At 49.6% G+C, this 17,084-nt stretch overlaps 1 protein-coding gene across 1 annotated transcript in view; it reads right to left on the reverse strand.

Annotated features, from left to right (window-relative positions):
• KSR1 (kinase suppressor of ras 1) overlaps positions 1 to 17,084 on the reverse strand; it is a 49,982-nt gene continuing 32,898 nt past the window's right edge. The window contains exons 3-20 of the mRNA XM_014881146.2: positions 14,565 to 14,712; positions 13,218 to 13,653; positions 12,992 to 12,996; positions 11,167 to 11,227; positions 10,872 to 10,955; positions 10,233 to 10,294; positions 10,018 to 10,124; positions 9,565 to 9,733; positions 8,357 to 8,398; positions 7,758 to 7,812; positions 7,060 to 7,105; positions 6,579 to 6,958; positions 6,397 to 6,493; positions 6,017 to 6,150; positions 5,483 to 5,614; positions 5,182 to 5,317; positions 4,737 to 4,870; positions 1 to 2,416 (exon numbers count right to left, since the gene is read on the reverse strand). Coding sequence (XP_014736632.2) covers positions 2,338 to 2,416; positions 4,737 to 4,870; positions 5,182 to 5,317; positions 5,483 to 5,614; positions 6,017 to 6,150; positions 6,397 to 6,493; positions 6,579 to 6,958; positions 7,060 to 7,105; positions 7,758 to 7,812; positions 8,357 to 8,398; positions 9,565 to 9,733; positions 10,018 to 10,124; positions 10,233 to 10,294; positions 10,872 to 10,955; positions 11,167 to 11,227; positions 12,992 to 12,996; positions 13,218 to 13,653; positions 14,565 to 14,712 — 2,307 coding nt within the window. The 3' untranslated portion in view covers positions 1 to 2,337. The remainder of the gene's footprint in view (positions 2,417 to 4,736; positions 4,871 to 5,181; positions 5,318 to 5,482; positions 5,615 to 6,016; positions 6,151 to 6,396; positions 6,494 to 6,578; positions 6,959 to 7,059; positions 7,106 to 7,757; positions 7,813 to 8,356; positions 8,399 to 9,564; positions 9,734 to 10,017; positions 10,125 to 10,232; positions 10,295 to 10,871; positions 10,956 to 11,166; positions 11,228 to 12,991; positions 12,997 to 13,217; positions 13,654 to 14,564; positions 14,713 to 17,084) is intronic.

The following is a 17,084-nucleotide window of genomic DNA, read 5'->3' on the forward strand; positions in this document are numbered from 1 at the left end:
TTTACCCAGACCAAAGATTTATTCACTGAAAAGATTCCTACATATCCAGAATTCCAGTAGCGTAGAGTGCACTCTTTTTTTTTTTCCTGGTTGCATAAACTAATACAGAAACTGTTGTTAATTCTAACAATTTGTAATTAATTTAATAGCAATTCTGGAAGACACTCAGTTCATAGAAAATATAAAAAAAAATTTGTACTGTACAAAGTTTACATCACATTTGAAAAGAAAACGTGTCCATGTTCACCATGTTACAACCATTTACATTCACTACTGACATGTGGCTCCTGTAGCAGCATTGCACGGCATTGTCACATTGACAGCTCCACCGGGACAGCGCGGGCGGGACTGTGACACAAACACAACCCAGGGACTGTGGCTTGGTGTGCGGGGCTGGGGCAGCTCCGAGCGGCCCCAGAGCCCCCCGGGCTGACCACAACAAAAACAACCCCCAGACAATGCCGGTCTCTCCTCCGGCTGCGCTGGGGCACAGGATGAGCTTTGTGTTCCAGGGCAGTTTCTGGGTGTCCCCCCAGGTCAGGATGGATCCCCGTGTCCCCGCTAAGGGAAGCTGTGAACAATCCCTGCGCCAGGACTGGAGCGGGGGCTGTTCCAGAGGGGCACATCCCACCCTGGCCTGGGGCACGGCAGGACACAAAGGGCTGCACACACAGCGCCTGCCCTGCCCGGGGTGACCCAGGGTCACTCTGTGCTCGCCACAGCCGGGCCACTGACCCCACACAGAACCTTCGGGGTGTCCCAGCTCTCGGGCCTGCTCTGTGCACCCAAAAACTGAGTGAGGAGCACCCGAGGCTGCTGCTGCCCTGGACACGGACTGAGCGTGGCCAGTCTGCATCCAGCACAGCTCCGGCCCTGCCCTCCCTAAGGCAGGAGCCCACGCACGGTTCCAGCCGAGGGGCAGCACCTTTTCCCTGCTTTGCGTTTGTGTTGTGCTGCTCTTAATTAACCAGCACTCGGGGAAAGCAACTTCTGCCTCAGGCTGCTGCCACCCCGTTAGTGAGAGCAGCAGGGCCCGAGGGGGACAGGGATCAGGACAGCACTGCAGTGCCTGCCCATGCCAAACCCATTTCTCTTTTAGATCTGAGACACATTTAAAGAGTCTTTGCCAACACTTGTAAGAGGCTACAACTGACTTGCACACAGGACTGAGGCTCTCTGCTCAACAGAACTCAGGTTTGTCCCACTCAGCTCCTCACACAAGGCAGCCAAACTGAGGCCTGGTGCTTTTCCTGCTCACAGAGGATCCCCCGAGCCCAGGTGGGGAAAGGGCAGCCTCTGGTAACAGGGCCTGCAATTGATTTGCAAGAGGGATGATACATCTGTCACCTCCATAACCCCCACACTGCACTGGAGGGGAGGCTGGGCTTTGGTTTTAAAACTAACCTCTGAGACAAGTTTGGGCTGTTGGAGTCAGGCAGAGCTTCCAGGCCCAGATATTGCCTTCTTGGTTACAAGACTTCTGCCCCTCTTAAAGGTTTTCTCCCTCAAAGCATTTGCTTTAGTCCTGTGTTTGTCAAACAAAGAACTTGCAAGCTCAACTGTAGGCAGTGGCAACGCTCTGGGTGTGTGTGCAGGGGCTCTGGAGCTCTGTGCATCAAGGCTTTAGTTAATGCATTATTTAGGGACAGCTTTTCCCTTGTCCTGTCTCTCTTGCCTCTCCCTGCACTTGAAATTGTGCCTGAACTTCAAAAAATCAATTTGGTCCCTGTGCAGAGCAGTGACAAGTCATGAGTTTATTTTTTAAGGCCAGCAATTCTTAATTCCTCTGGGACTGTATGAGAAGGAGCAGGTTTTAGTGTGAGTTCTGTGGAGAAGAGCACTTGAGTCATTACCTAGAGCCAGCCCCCATGGCCAGACACTCACCTGCAGCAGCTCTGCTGAAACAAGGAGTGGTTTGGGCAAGTCCCAGTGCAGCAGGCTGGGCTCTACCTTCAGGAGAGACCTGACCAACACCTCACACGAGCCACGTCACAGTGGGGCAGTGCCCGGGGGACCCTGCCTGCAGGCAGAGAGGGGCTCCTCCTGACCACGGACACCAGGAGGAACCGGAAACAGCTCTTCTCTTTTTCAGTGCTATTTGAGAATGGCTGTAGTTCAACTTGATTCACTGTTTATTATGCTTAAAAAAATATAGTTCACACAAAAGTATCATGTAAACATTGTTTAAATAACTGCTGGTGCTCAGGCAGGACACGGGGCTGAGCTGATGGTCTTCAGTGGGGCTGCACCAGGCTCGGCGTGGAGGAGCCAGGGAGGGTTTCTGGTTTCTGGTGCTGTGTGGGAGCAGGCAGCCACCATGGGCACAATGACACCGGGCTACAGCTTTGGGTTACTCGGTTCCAGGATTCCCAAGCCAAATCTTTCAAAACGCAGGACAACTTTGCTACTGTTAATGCTGCAAAGAGTGGGGAGGGAGGGGAGAAGGGAGGGGGAAACAGTTACTGAGGATTCATCTTACAAAGCTACTGCCCTATCCAAGGAGCTGAAATGAGTTTGGTTCTGCTCTCACATCACTTCAGATCACCCAAGAGATGCTCAGGTAATTCAGTAGCAAGCACATGAAGTTATTAATGGAAATCTCATCAGTGGAAACCAACTGCACAATCTGCCTTGCCCAAGGGGGAAGGGCAGGAAGTTTTCCCAGGTCTCTACCATGGGTAGAAGCCTGACATGAGTTTTCAGTGGGTGCTTGTTTCCCTTTAAGTAGAAGGGAAGGAAAGACTGACAGGATTTTCTTTGTAAGAGAAAGGGGAGTTTTGACAAGGTACATGAAGGGTTAAGAAACCCCAATGGAACAAACCCAAACCCATTTGCTCCTCCCCAGGCTCTACAAACACATAAAGGTGTCTCTTCCCTTGCTTTCACACTGCTGGCAGTGCCAGAAGCACTTTCAGCTCAGAGCTTTCCTGAGGAGGCTCAGGGACTGGACGTGGGAGCTTGTCCTCAGACAGCAGAAACCCTCTTGGTGTGTGTTCTTCTCTGTCCCTGTCCTCTCCCCTCCAAACAGTGAGAAAAGAGCTTTTCTAGAAGCACATGTTTGCTGTGGTAGCTGTGACTCTGCCAAGGCCCTACACTGAGTCGTTCTGCTGCCCAGGGATGTAAACAGAAGCAAACTGCAACATTCCAAGCACTGGAGCTGAAGGGTGCTCTTGCCTTCCTCCTCTTTTACTGGCCTTTGTAGCTGATCCCAGCTCAGCCACGTGGGCCTGCTCTGGACACTGCCCCAGCCTGGTTCTCAGTGGGCAAAGGACCCTCAGCTGCTCCAAGTGGAGCAAGGACCGTCCTTCTTTCCACTCAAGAACTGACCCTGACTCCAGCGCTGTCTCTGGGCCTGAGGGAGAACTGGTCTGACCTCAGCTCCTGCTGTTTGCAGTGCAAGTGCTGTGACAATGTCCCTGTCACCGGCAGTCACAGAGGACACGGCCCCAGGGGGGCCCGGGGGCCTCACAGGACACGAGGGGCAGCAGTTTGGGGCCAGCCCAGAGCTGCAGGCAGGACACCCTGTGGCCCTGGCTGTGGTGTGCACCTGGTCAGTCAGAGCAGGTCCCTGTGCCCTCCAGGAGGGGTCCCAGCTGCTGCAGCCTCCGGGGCAGAGGAGCCGGTGTTAGCCAGGAAGGTCTCGCAGACAGGAGTGGTTATTGAAGCTACAGCCCACACCAAGCAAAAGGCAGAGAGAAGAACTCGGATAAAGTGTTGATTATGTCCATGGGTTAATTTCGTGGTTTGTTTTTGCTTTTTTAATGGAAGGTGATTGTCCAAGTTGCCGGTTAGGATACGACACATGGAAGCATGCAAGGTGGAGCCCGTTATTGCACCAGTAGCTACAACCTACAAAGAAATATGGGAGGGAAGGGAAAAAGACCATGAGAGTTAGTTTTCAGTTATTTAAAGCAAGCCCTTGAGAACTACACACTGTACAGCTTGGAGCAGGCTGCAGCAGGGGTTAGTGCAGTGTGTGAGAGGATCTGAGTGAGGTGGGGGAACTCAGTGCATGTTCTTTGTGTGAGGGTGAGGCCAGAGTCTGGGGAAAGTTTCCTGCAGTTTAGAGTTGTTGGACCTCACTGGTGTGTCAGGGATCCAGTACATAGGTGGGGGAAATTGCACAGGAGAAGTGGCAAAGTGTTCAACCAAAACTCCAAAGCCCCTACACCCAGCAGAGACCAAACTGCCACGACAGTTCCTGTGTCAAGAGTTTGGATGGTTCTGATCAGGTCTTGCAGGAAGAGGGTGAAGGATTATAGGAAGAGAAGGGGTGGGTTAAACATCAGAACAAAGAGAAAGTAAATATGAGCAGTGCAGGAGATGAAAAGGAACACTGAGCCAAGGACATGGTCAATGGGCACTGGGCACAGATGTCTGGCCTCAAACCCATCCAGTCTGAACCACTTCACAGGGGCCTCTTCTTGGGTCCTTCCCCTCCTCAGGCAGTACCTGCCATTACCATCATAGGGGAAGTTCTGACCACTCTAGGGTCACTGTGGGCCCTTCCCACTGCTATTGTGGATATTCTCTGACACCAAACAGGGGGATCAGTCAGCTGCTGCAGGGAGGTGAATATGGTAAAGTAGGGAATTAACTGTCTGAGGCTCGTGGCTTAGTCACATCATTTCCCAGGAACCAGAGGTCTGACAGCCCCAGGAAAGCAAATAAAGCTCAGAAATGATCACTTAGCAAATGGCATGGCAGCAGTGCTGTGGGCAGCAGCAGGTACTCACTCAGCAGACTTCCAGAAGTGCCCTGGGTGCGAGAGCCGGCGGTTGAGTTTTGGCAGCTTTTCAAGCATTTCCATGAGGACAGTGAAGCTCGGCCTCTCGCTGACATCGAAGGCCCAGCAGGCAGAGAGGATTTCCTGCAGAGGACAGTGGTGCCTCATGATCTCAGTTCATGGGTGAGCTGTGCAGACCACAAACTGTCTGAGCACTGGGATACTGCTCACAGAGGACACTGTCAAAATCCAAGAGTGTCCCATGCTGGGGATGTTCCCTTCTGCACCACAGTTATGGGCACAGGCTTAGCCCGGTCTCTTATTCTCATCTGTTCTCTTTCCTGCCCTTTCTCTCCCATGTTATAGTAAATCTCTTGAAGCAGCCCCCTCCCTCCTGGGAGCCCCCCTCCCTGGCAAAGAGCTGTAGGAGGGAGTCCTGCAGCTGAGCTACTTACATTGACCTCTTTGCCCAGGCTGACAGTGGCAAGGACCTGTCTCACTCCCTCGCCGCTGCCGATCTGCCAGATGAGGGCCTCTGCAGGCTGGCTCTTGAACGGCCACTCCCGTGCCTGCAGCTCGTACCACACGGTCCTGCAATGCCAACAAACCTGTCAGCCCTGCCAAAATACCCCAGACTGGCACTGTGCCAGCTGGACTCCTGAGTCTGAGAGAAGGGGGCACTGACTGGAAGGCTCAGGCCAGTAGCCAGTCTCACTTAGCAAGCCCTCATGACATTCCTGGGTGTTCCTTTCTTACCCAAAGGCATAGATATCTGCAGCTTTGGAGAAAGGCAGCTTGTCTTCATCTTTCCCTGGGGCCATCTCACGGACAATCTCAGGGGCCAGGTAGCACAACCAATCATGAGGCAGCTTCAGTTCATTCTCCCTCCTGAGTCCAAAAGAGAGAAGCAGGACTAAAGCATCGCTGTGGAGGCCAAATCTATGCTGTACCCGAGGCTTTGGCTTTATTTACTCCAATGTCTTCGCTGATGTTTTGTTTCTAATTTTCTAGCCAAGTTAACAAATAGGCACGTGTCAGCCTGACTCTCACAGCTCCTCCCTGGCCTTAAGGTCTTGTTTGTCCTGTGCTCTGAGTCTTAATCCAAACCCTCTAGCTGTGCTACTGCAACTGTAGGGTGAACTCTGCTCAAAAGGAAAACAAAGCAAAGATGCACAATGCAAACTGAGTGTGTACTAAACCAATGGACACTTCCTGCACTGCAGGAAATGTTTCCCTATTTGACCATTTGTCATTCTAGAGGTGGAACCAAGCACTGAAATGTCCACTTACCTTCCTTCCTGAACCACACCCGAAATTCCAAATAATCCAAAGTCGGTGATGACAACTTTCCCATTGTCATAGAAGACATTTTTGGATTTCAGATCCTTATGTACAATCCCCTTTGCGTGGAGATACCCCATGCCCTGGGAAACACAGCAGAGATGGAAATGGTTTGGGGTTTTTATTATTTCCAAGACACTCTGCTTTCTAACACATTTCCTTTCCCAAGTCCAGTGCCAAGGATTACTTGTAACTGGGGGCAGGGCCCCTGTGGGACTGGTGCAGGAAGGTGTGGGAGAGGCTGAGGGAGCAGCTCCCAGTCCCGAGTGCAGCTCTGAGCTCTGGCTGAGGCCCTACCCAGTGGCTCCCTTGGCATAACCAGCCCTTACCTTAATGATCTCCTGTGCTATCTGCCTGGTTTTGTTGATGTCCAGGGAGATCTTGGGGTCCCTCACAAAGGAGTGCAGCGTCCTTCCTTTGCAGAAGCTACAGGAAATGTTTATATGTGAGAACAGTATTAGCTAGCTCTACAATACATATCTAGAAGCAACAGAAGGAGCTCTTTCCTTACCTGGTAATGATTGCTAAGTGAGGGGGGTTCATGCAGGCCCCCATGAACAGCACCACGTTCTCATGCCGGGTCTGCCTGTAGTTCATCACCTCCTTCTTGAAGAGCTTGAGATGATCCTGGTTGTTGCCATCGATCTCCAGCAGCCTGATGGCCACCTCCCCGTGCCACTTGCCCTTGTAGACCTTGCCCCAGCGGCCCTGGCCGATAGGGTCCCCCAGCTGGATCTGCTCGAAGGGGATGTCCCACTCCTGCAGGTACACGCTGGTCTGGCTGGGTTTGCGGTAGATCATCCCCTGCAGGTGCGGCCGCCGGTTGGGCAGATCTTCCACCTCATCCTCATCATCCTCGGCCTCCGACTTGCTCGCCTCTGGTTCCTCCACCTGTCCACAACAAGGGAAGGGAAAGGAGTGCTCAGAGTCCCTCCCGGGGGGCAGAGCAGCCCAGGCTGCTCAGGGACTCCAGGGCAAACCAGCAAACCCACCTGTGCTTCCCGCACGCCTCCGCCCGTGCCCGGCTGCTGGGCAGCACTGCAACACAAACAGTGAGAACATCACTGGGGAACGGGGCCTGTGCTGCCATTAGGGCAGCAGCAGAAGCCAATACAGAACACATCCTGACAGTTACAGAGGTCAGAGAAAAATACAATTCCTGCTCCATGTAAAAGAGAAGGACTCTAAGCTCGCTTTGGCAAATGAGGGACAAAGGCTTGGAAGCGATTCTTAATAATTAAGTGTCCAGAATTGATTTGGCAGTGGCATGGCTCTGTTATTACACTGTGTTCCAGGAATAAATACTCCCATTCCTGCCCCTGGAGCACCTGGCAATGCAGGCTGGAAGCGTTTCCATGCCCTGCACTTGGGATCCTGGAGGAGCTGTTTGCTTGCAGCTCAGTGTGCTGTGTCCTTCGAGTTACAAAACTCCAACTTCTGTTTCATCTGACACTTCACACAACCAGGACTAGAAAGTAAAGGCTTGGACTCCTTAGTGTGCCATTTGGAGTTAAGTGTCATATTCAGCTTTATAAAACTGGGAATACCAGCATCACCCTCACTGACTAAAGTCACACTGGGAATTCTCAGCTGTTACATCTGGTATTGGCCATAACACAGCACTTCTGTGCTGACCTGAGGAGTACCAAGTAAATGCTGTGCAAATGAAAGGATTTAAAATTCTACTTACTTAGTGTCTGCAGCAGTTTCTGGAAGCTGTGCTGTTTGTGCAGGACTGGGAATTTCTGGGAAAGTAGAAACAATTATGATACCTCTTTTACACTTCAATCTCCTACAGACTGCAAGTTTAAACATTGCAATAGCAACTATTTGCTTCTTATTTAGGAATTATAAACTCAACCACAGACAAGTAATTTTATACTTTCACCGATTTAAAACTATGCTCATCTCTCCTATGCCTTCATGTTGGCTGAGCCCAGTCCTCTTCCATTTTCCCTACCTATCTGTAAAGTCCTTTTGGCCAGGCACAGAGCCATAAAAGTGAGTCTTTAGAAAGGAAGAACATGGATGTGGATAGAATCTCATAGCAGGAAACGAATGTTCTACAGCTAAATATTCAAAGTTCCATCTCAATACATAAATCATGTCACTACTTCAGATTAGGGGAGAGAGGCCTTGAGTACACACAGAGATAAGAAAAGGTCTGGAATGTTTTAGACAGGTTTTTTAAAGCAGAATGATTGTTCTTGGGCAGCATGCAGAGGTTTTACAAACAAGTTATGTTTTGGCAGTAGAAGTTGATTAGTAGAATTAAAACAATCAACTCACCTGGGAAGATAAACTGTTGTCTATGCTGAAGGTAGTAGGCAGCTTTTTAATTAATTGGGGTTTTGTAAAAAAGGAACAGCAAAAAAAAAACCAGGAGAAAAAAAAAAACAAAACAACACAAACAAGTTAGAGGATCATCAGTGAGTGCCTCATGTGCATTCAATGCATTAGTCCCAGGTCACTGCTGGGAACAGATTAGTGGATTATCAGCCTGCTGGGGGGAATTTCAGCACATGCATTTTGGGAGGGCCCTGACAGATGACAGGTATCAAACACAAGCTGTGCTACCTCTCTCAAACAGCCTGGTGGGCAAACACCACACTTGGATCCCCAGGGGCAGGAGCAAAGGGAGAGCCCAGGAATGTACAAGGCAGCCCCACATCAGCTGTGATGTGATGTGATGTGCTCTCAGGTCTCAGCTTTGCAGAGGTGCCCCCACAGAAGCTGAAGCTCATAAACCATCTGCCTTTTTTATTTTTTCAGTGAATCTGAATGCAAAGTAGCAGCAATGGAATCCTTACACTGAGCTGCCTCTGGTCCTTTTTAGCAGGCTCAAACAGCAACTTGAGTTCACAGGTCAGAAGCTGATGCAAAATTCAGCAGTGTTGAAGGCCAGATGCAGCAGCTACTGAGCACCATGTGACTTCAATTCAGGTCAAAGGAATTACATTTATTCTCACTGTTTAGATCTTTGCCCTTGTCAGAGATTCCTGCCCCTCTCAGCTCTGGTTAAAGCTGCACACTGGAGCTCTCAATCCATTGGGCATGAAGGGTAAACTCTCCACCAGTTATGCTTGACAGTGGTTTAAAAATAAGTGTTGATTTTGAGTTATATTTTGGAAGGGTCTGATAAAGTAATTCATTCCAGTTCTCATTTTTACAGCAAGCACCTCCCTCCTGAGTGAAAGCCCCTAGTGAGCACACATTGCAGGCAGCATGCATTGTACAACACAAAGGGAAAAGGAGGAGAAAATAGAGCTTTTTCTTCAGCCCTTTTCCAAAAAGGAAAAGGAGAAACATTCCTCAATAATCTGTTTCCTGCAAAGGTATCTTGCTGATACCCTTTAAAAACTTGTAAGAAAGACATTTTCATTTTATCAGATAATAAGATATACTTTTACACCTTGTTTAAGGCACAGCCATGTATTCAGAAAGCTACAAGTCCCTGTGAATTCCTGGGCAGCCTCTCCTTGCAGAGAGGAGTTTACCTGGGAAGTTGAACCTCCCGTCCCTCTGGCCCATGGGGGATGGGTTTGGGGGCGGCGTCGCACTGGGAGGGTTGGAAGACTGGAAAGGTGCTGGGGAAGATGGGGTGGATGAGGTTGTAGAAGAAGGATTACTGCTGGAGTCCAGGTGGTTTATTGCTGGTGGATGCTCCTGCAAAGCAGGGAAAGTCACTGGTGAGAAAACAATGAAGAGAAAGGAGGAGCTCCCCTCAGTGTCTGCTGGAACAGGGGAGCTGTTCCCAGGCTTGATGGTGGCATTGCTTTTCTGAGGGAGCACCTGGAGCTCTGCACAACCCTGTTTTACAGGAAAATGTCACATATCCAAGTCTTGCAAAGTGAAAGCTCAAGGTGCTGTTTTGGCTCCAACCAGTGAGATCCAAGCTCCCCCTATTGCAGCTCCCCAGGAACTCAGGACACACTTCAGCCACTTCATACCTTTTTAGTTAGTGCTTTGGGGAGAGTTCCAAACTGGGGTTCTGTGGGTCTGTCCACTGGATTATTGATATCAGACGGGACAGACTCTGTTCTTCTTATTTTTGTTACTGAAAAACAGATTGGAGGAGGGAGAAAAACAGCTTTAATGAGTCTTTTTATTCTTTCCATACCATCAATTACATTGAAATGTCAAAAATTTGTAGAAAATTACTTACTGGGAAGGAAGGATAGTCTACAAGCAGGTGCCTCTTTAGTACATTTGTTGTGACATTTTAATCTGAAAGATAACCATTACATGTTAAATAGCAACTTGTTCTTTCCCAAAAAGAGGAAGCCTACCCTTAATTTGTAATTCTTATGCTAATCTCAGAAGGAGTCCTGGAATGCTCAGCCCCAAAGCAGCAGGCATTTGTATGGAGAATCCTGTTATGTGTGTCATTAGGCTAATGAAAACCACACACATATCTTAGCATCTGATTTATTTTGAATAGTTACTTTCACTGACTCTCAGCCAGCAACAGTGAAGTAGTAAAATCTCAGTGCTCTGGACTAACAAGGCTGAAAGAAAAGCAAAACTTAATATCCTGGCTGTTATTTAGGGATCCAGCTCCCACTACAAGATTTCCCCAGGATGAGGTAGGAAGCTTGTGGCAGGGAAACAAGTTCGGCTCATTCATGTGTCAGGCTGCCAACTTCGAGTGTGAGTTGTGCCTGAGCATCCCTTTGCCAGGTCAGAAGGACTGAAGAAACAGAGCCACTGCTAGCAGTTCATCACATCAAAGACAGGAGTCACTGCAGGCTGTGCTGAGTGCAGCCCCAGGCTGCTCTGAAGGAGACCATCCCCGTGTGCTCACCTGCAGTACTTACACTTCACCCCGAACATCATGCTCTTCTGGCACACTTGGCAAATCTGGGATAACCAGGACTTGGTAGAGAACCTAACAGAGACAAGAGGGGGAAACTGATGTTAGCTGCTGCCCAAGGGAAAATGAACATTTGTAGGGAGCTGAACTTGACAACTGAGACACCCGACCCAACTCCACACCCATCTCAGAATCCTGTGCCACCACAGCCCTGCCTGGGCTGCTGGGCTCTGTCCCTGGGCTCTCACCTGTGGGTCACAGCCAGCCCCAGTCCCTGGGCTCTCACCTGTGGGTCACAGCCAGACCAAAGTCCCTTCGTACCGTCTGGGGGGATCCCTGGGAGAGCTCTGGTGGAGAACAAGAGCAGGGTTTAGGGAAGCATTGCTCACATGTGCTCACCACCCTGCACACAAACCAAGCAGTCTCTGCCCAGGTCAGCACCTCCAGCCTTGAGGTGTCACAGGAGCACAGCTCACACTGCTTTGTCCCCTGTGAAGTTGCTCTTGTATTTGTTTCCATATGATTGGATAAATCATGATGTTTTACATTAGGAGATTACAGAAGTCCATCTGATCAGGTCTAAGCCATTCTTAAAGTGGAAAGTCAGACTTCATTCCTCATGGGTTTACTCCCAATTGGTTTACCACAAATACCATCACCCAGTTTTCCTGCAGTGTCAGCAGATTTCAGAATATTCTATTTCACTGAAAATTACCTCAATTTTCTAGACAGGGCCAGCATGACCCAGAAGAATAAAAACATACATGTTGGCTCACTTAACTAGCTGCTAAGTGCACAAAGGGAGATCTAGACTTCCAAATGCCAATCCAGCATGTGGTTAAAGCACATAACTGCCTCAAAACCCTCCAATACTCAGAATTCTGACGTATTTCCTAACCTAAATCTACAGAAATCCTGCACATGTGAGGCAAAGCCCAATGTGCGAGTGTCAGCACAGCAGCAGGGCTGGCTCAGAGCCAGTCTCCTCACTTGACCATAGATGGCACCACAGTCTTTTTTATCATTAGTCCAGGGAGCTTCTAAAGGCATCTGTGATGCTCAGCTTCTTGGCAAAGGCTGCAATGGCTTTTCCAAGGAATGCTGCTGGTCTAGTGTGGCCATCCAGACAATCCCAGCACAGCTGTAAAGCTGCTGTTAACATGGTCAGATGGTGAAACCCTCACTGAAGGGTTCAAGTGAGCATCAGCCAGTTTGGGATTGTCTGGGACTCACCAGAGCCCACAGCAGAGACTTCAACCCACCCAACAGAACATGGAGAGAAGCACCAAAATCCTTCATTTCTCTTTGAATTTATTCCAATGGCTTTTTCATTTATCACACCAATTATCTCACTCTCCCCAGGGAATGCTCAGATTTCTGCTGGCATTTTCATTTTACAATCTTTCTATTTCTGAAAGCAATGCCTGAGATTTGTTTTAAAGGGCATTAGCTATATATGCAGTGCTATAATATCCTTATTTGGACTTTCATACTTTTTTTTAATACTTGGATCCTTTTGGACCCTTTCCAAGCTGCTTCAGCTCTCTCCATTAGCTTTCAAGGTTACAGGTTGTGTCTGGGACACACCTCAGCATGGCCAGAACTCCCAGTGGCCCTGGAGAAACCCAGCCCTGCTCCTGCCAGCCATCACCCACATGAGCAGACTCCTCAGCACAGAGGGAACATCCCACATTCCAGCACATGCTGCAGCTTCCTCAGAAAGCTGCACACAGCTGTCTTAACTTCATTGCAGAGACACTGGGGAATGCATATCCAAAGCCACTAAATGGTTAGATGTGAAATTCCTGTACCAAGAGACATCAGTGCCAGCTGCCTGAGGTCACAGATAAGCACTCCCCTGGCTATAACCCTTGAAACATCAGGTATTCCTTTGTCTTGATTGAGTCATCTTAGAAAATACCAGATGCAACCAAGTAAAACCCTGCAGTTCTGTGGCAGGCCAAGCTCCTGCTCAGTTAGCAGAAGCTCTGGGATAGGAGGGCCCATGGAGAACCTCCCTGGCTGCCCAGGGATGGCCAACAGGGAGCTGGCAAGCACAGGTTCTTCTCTCTCAGCAAGGCACTGCAGACACCCCAGTGAGAATCTCTTACCGAACCTAGAAAGAAGAAAATATATTTTTTTAAGCACTGGTATTCCTGTGACATGTACACACTTAGCTAGAGCAGGAGCTGCTGCCTGCAGCACGTGCTGTCAGGTTTACAGACACCTCTGGCTTTGCACAGGCTCCTGAGGTTGCTGCATTGCCAAAACTTTCCTGCCCAGCTAGGGCAGCCTTTGCCGGGGAGAGCCCCAGCTCCAGTCTGGGAGGGAACTTACTTTATTGGAGGAACTTCGTCTATCCTGTTTCCCAGCTGGGACTCGTGGGACTTGCTCCTGGTGAGGGTGGGGAAGTTGGGCAGCAGCTGGAACACCTTGCGGCAGGGGGGCGGCGGCGTCCGCGGAGGCTTCAGGCGGTGCCGGCGCTTGGGCTGCGGCGTGGCCGGGGGGGTGACGGTGATGCTGTGCGGAGTCCTGGGCCTGCCCCCGGCCAGGGGCAGCACGAAGGGCTCCAGCAGCGTCTCAGCCGGGGGACAGGGCCCGTGGCTCGGGGCCGGCGGTTCGCAGGGCGGGGCCGTGGGCGCGGAGCGCGGCTGCTGCTGCTGCTGGCTGCCCTTGGCCGGGGCACACGGGGACCAGGCGGGGTCCGGCTGCGAGCTGGAGCTGTCCCGGCGCTCGGGCAGGGCCATCGGGACATCGTCCCTCGGCTCCCCTCCTGTCACACAGAGCGGTGTTAGTGCCGGCCCCGGCAGGAGGGCACAGAGCCCGGCTCTGTGTGCCCACTGCCCTGGCAATGATGTCCCCTGAGCCTCAGCACCGCCCCAGCCTGGCCTAACTCAGCACGGGGCCTGATCTGAGCTTTTGAGAGACATACACCCGGGTTTTTAAAAAATGCCATTTCGTTCTAAGAGGTGAATGCCATGACTACTGAGCAATGGCTGGTTTATAGTGTGGATGGGAAATATTTGACAGCCTGGGACAAGAAAGATTAGGAAAAAGGAAATATGAGACTGAGCTGTTTGCTGACTTTTTCCACTAACTAATCTTTATGATTTGCAAATGGATGAACTGTCATAATAGCAACAGGAAACATCACCTTTCAGTGACAGATTGAAAACTGCTACAAAGAAAGATGTGGTGCATGTGAGTACCAGTCTGCTGGGAGAGGCTCTTGTACAAACAGATTTCACAGTGCCTGTGGAAGTGCTTTGGGAAGGTTTTTCTCTGAGCTGGCAATATTTGGGGAAGGCATCATCTACAAGGAATCTGGTTGTATTTAAGTAAGTCAAGGATGTGTAGTGACCCATGGAGAATGACCTGGAGCATTAGACACAACTCTGAACAGAAAGAGTTAATAGGGATATAGTCCACTGAGTAGGAGAGGCTTCTCCATACATTTATTTCAGTGTATTTATCTGCTTTCATGTCCAAACCCAATCGATAGCTCTAGCTAGGTTTGATCAGCACACCCCAGAGCCACACACTGACTGTGGGTTCAGAGCATCCCCAAACAGTGTCTGCAAGGCAGCAGTGGGGCTGGGCTGCCAGGACACCAATTGCACGGGAGAACAAGGCAGTGAGGGCTGCCAGGACACCAATTGCACGGGAGAACAAGGCAGTCTGTACCTGACTCTGTCACCTTCCGCAGGCAGCTCAGGGCCCCGTTGAGCCTGGAGCACTCCTCATCTCTGGCTCCACATCTCTTCATTGTTTCTTTCACCTTTGACTCATTCATTTCTAGTAAGGCATCCAGGGTCAGCTCCTCTGGTATTCTCTGCAGGAAAACAAGACCAGACCCTTTTTGTTACTCTGGGTACAAATAAGAGTGTCACCTGTCCTGTACTTTCAGCATGGCACTGTGTCACTCCTTTGGGCAGTGCCCCTCTCTGGCAGGGCCAGCAGTGCCCACAGCTGCTCTCTGCCCTGCCTGGGGTGTGAGTGTGCTCTGCACCTCCAGGACTGGACAGCCTCTGCTATTCCCCTTAGGATTCTAGGGGATCGAAATACTCTTCTCCCCTTGTGGAAATTTTTTGCAAAGCTACTAATGAAACTTAACTTTTTCATTAAAAATAGAGCCAGAAATAAAACAGGTCTAAAACCTGAAAAAGTGTCAGATAAGAATGTTTGGCTTTTCAGTACCGAAGTGAACAGCAGAAACAGTGAGGAAAATTACTGCTTTATTTGAAGAAAAAAGAAATGTTTTGACAAAGATAGCAGCCTCCTCCTCAAGCAGCTTTTCCTTCATCAGAGGACCAGCCTTACCCATATCCTGCCTGGAGAGATACCAGTGCAGAACTCCTTCTACATCTTAATACACCAAAGCCCCACAGTGATAAGGTTCAGATCAGGCAGACACAAGAGATACAAGAGCCTGGAAAGCACAAAATGATCTGGTATTTCCTGACACAGAACTGAGCTGTGTCTCTCTCTCCTCCCCCATTCCAATGTTTCCAATGTAAGTCTGCAGCAATTGTGGTTAATAAACAAACCCAGGATACTTAGCCCAGATACCCAGGAACTTCCCTGAAAAGTTCTGCCTAAACAAACCTCCCTGCTGCCTATTCTCACAATGAGATCACAAATTTCACAATATTTGGCCTTTATCCTAAACTTTCAACTCTGTAATCAAGCTATATAAAAGACTTTGACCTTTATTTGAAGGGGAAATTCAGAAGTGTGTCTCACTGCTTGATGAAACAAAAAGTTTGAAATCCTCTAGTCCTTAAACCCCACTTCTGACTCAAAAGCACACGTGAATATGTTGGATGTCCTTTAAGAATTGCATCTTCCTTAAGCCAGACTTCTGCTCTGAGAGCTGACACAGGACCTCCAGCTGTGACAGTGCTCAAGAGCCACAACCTTTAGAGCTTTGTAGGTGGCAACACAAAGAGTTTCCAATTTTAGTAACTGTGGCATGGAGCAAAGAAAAAGAATAAATTAAGAAAGGGCAGAAGTCTAAGAAACACATCCTGCATCTTCTGTCACATGGCCTGAACTGGATGAAACACAAAGCATAGCTGACTCAAGGGAAGGCCAGGAATTTAAATGAGCAGTAAGCACGAAGCAGGACCAGAGCAGAACCAGAGTTCAATGAAGTTTGGGTAGATTTTCTTCTTTTCTTTTCTGTAACTAATATTTGCAGAATAACAAAAGCACAGACATCACAACTGATGCTGGGTATTATTCATTTTTCTGCACATCTGCACCACCATGATGCAGGAATAAGACTGCCCCTAAAAGCTTGTTCCTGAATGACTTGGATAAAATTCAGAAAAAACAGAGATAGTGCAAAATCTGTCTCCTGGGATTCCTGTCCTGCTATCACACTCCAAAAAACAAAACTCCCAGGGGTCCAGATGCTCAGAGCTGGAGCTGTAATGTGTTTCACAATTCCAACACCCCAGCATGAAGGCAGCACAATTTGCTCACAGAGAGCCCAGCTGAGCTGGGCTGGTAACACCAGAATTGCACCAAGTCTCTCTCACGGTCAGTCCTGTCCCCAGCACCCCTGAGTTCCTCTCCCTGCTCACAGAACCACCTTTGTTCTGCCATGCAGGACCAGGCCCTCAGGGGACACCAGCATTCTAAAGGAGACAGGGACAAACAGGGATCAAGGTTTAGTGGCACATGGAGACAGCTTTCTACCCCAGCCCAGGTGCTCCTGGAGCCAGGAAGCCAGTGGTGTCCCGTTAAGCACAAGGAAAAGCCAATGTCTTACAAAAACATTTATCCTATTTCATACTGTTACACAGGGTTAGAGTAAGTGGGATTACAGCGATGCCATTTTTGAATTATCCTGAAACATTTCCTCACTCTCACCATTCCCTCCTAAGAAAACAACACAGACCATGCAGGAGCATCATTCTAGATCCCAGCAGGAGCTCCCCAGTCCCATCAGCCAGGACCCCTCCCTTCTCGAGCTTTCATGCACACAGGTAACCAGGAACTTATCAGAGCTGTCAGTAAGGTAGCTGGTAAAGTGGGAGCCACCAAGGTTTCCTCAGGAGAGCAGAGCTTTCCCAGCACAGCCAGTGGCAGCTGGAATGCAGGCCCAGCTGGGGATCTGCTTTCTGCAGTGCCTGCTCTATGGCAGGAACCAACCCTCAAGCTGGATCAAGGATTCAAGCCTTCCTGGTTGCACAGAAA

The sequence above is a fragment of the Sturnus vulgaris genome, chromosome 21, assembly GCF_052056855.1.
Source record: "Sturnus vulgaris isolate bStuVul1 chromosome 21, bStuVul1.hap1, whole genome shotgun sequence".
Lineage (NCBI taxonomy): Eukaryota > Metazoa > Chordata > Aves > Passeriformes > Sturnidae > Sturnus > Sturnus vulgaris.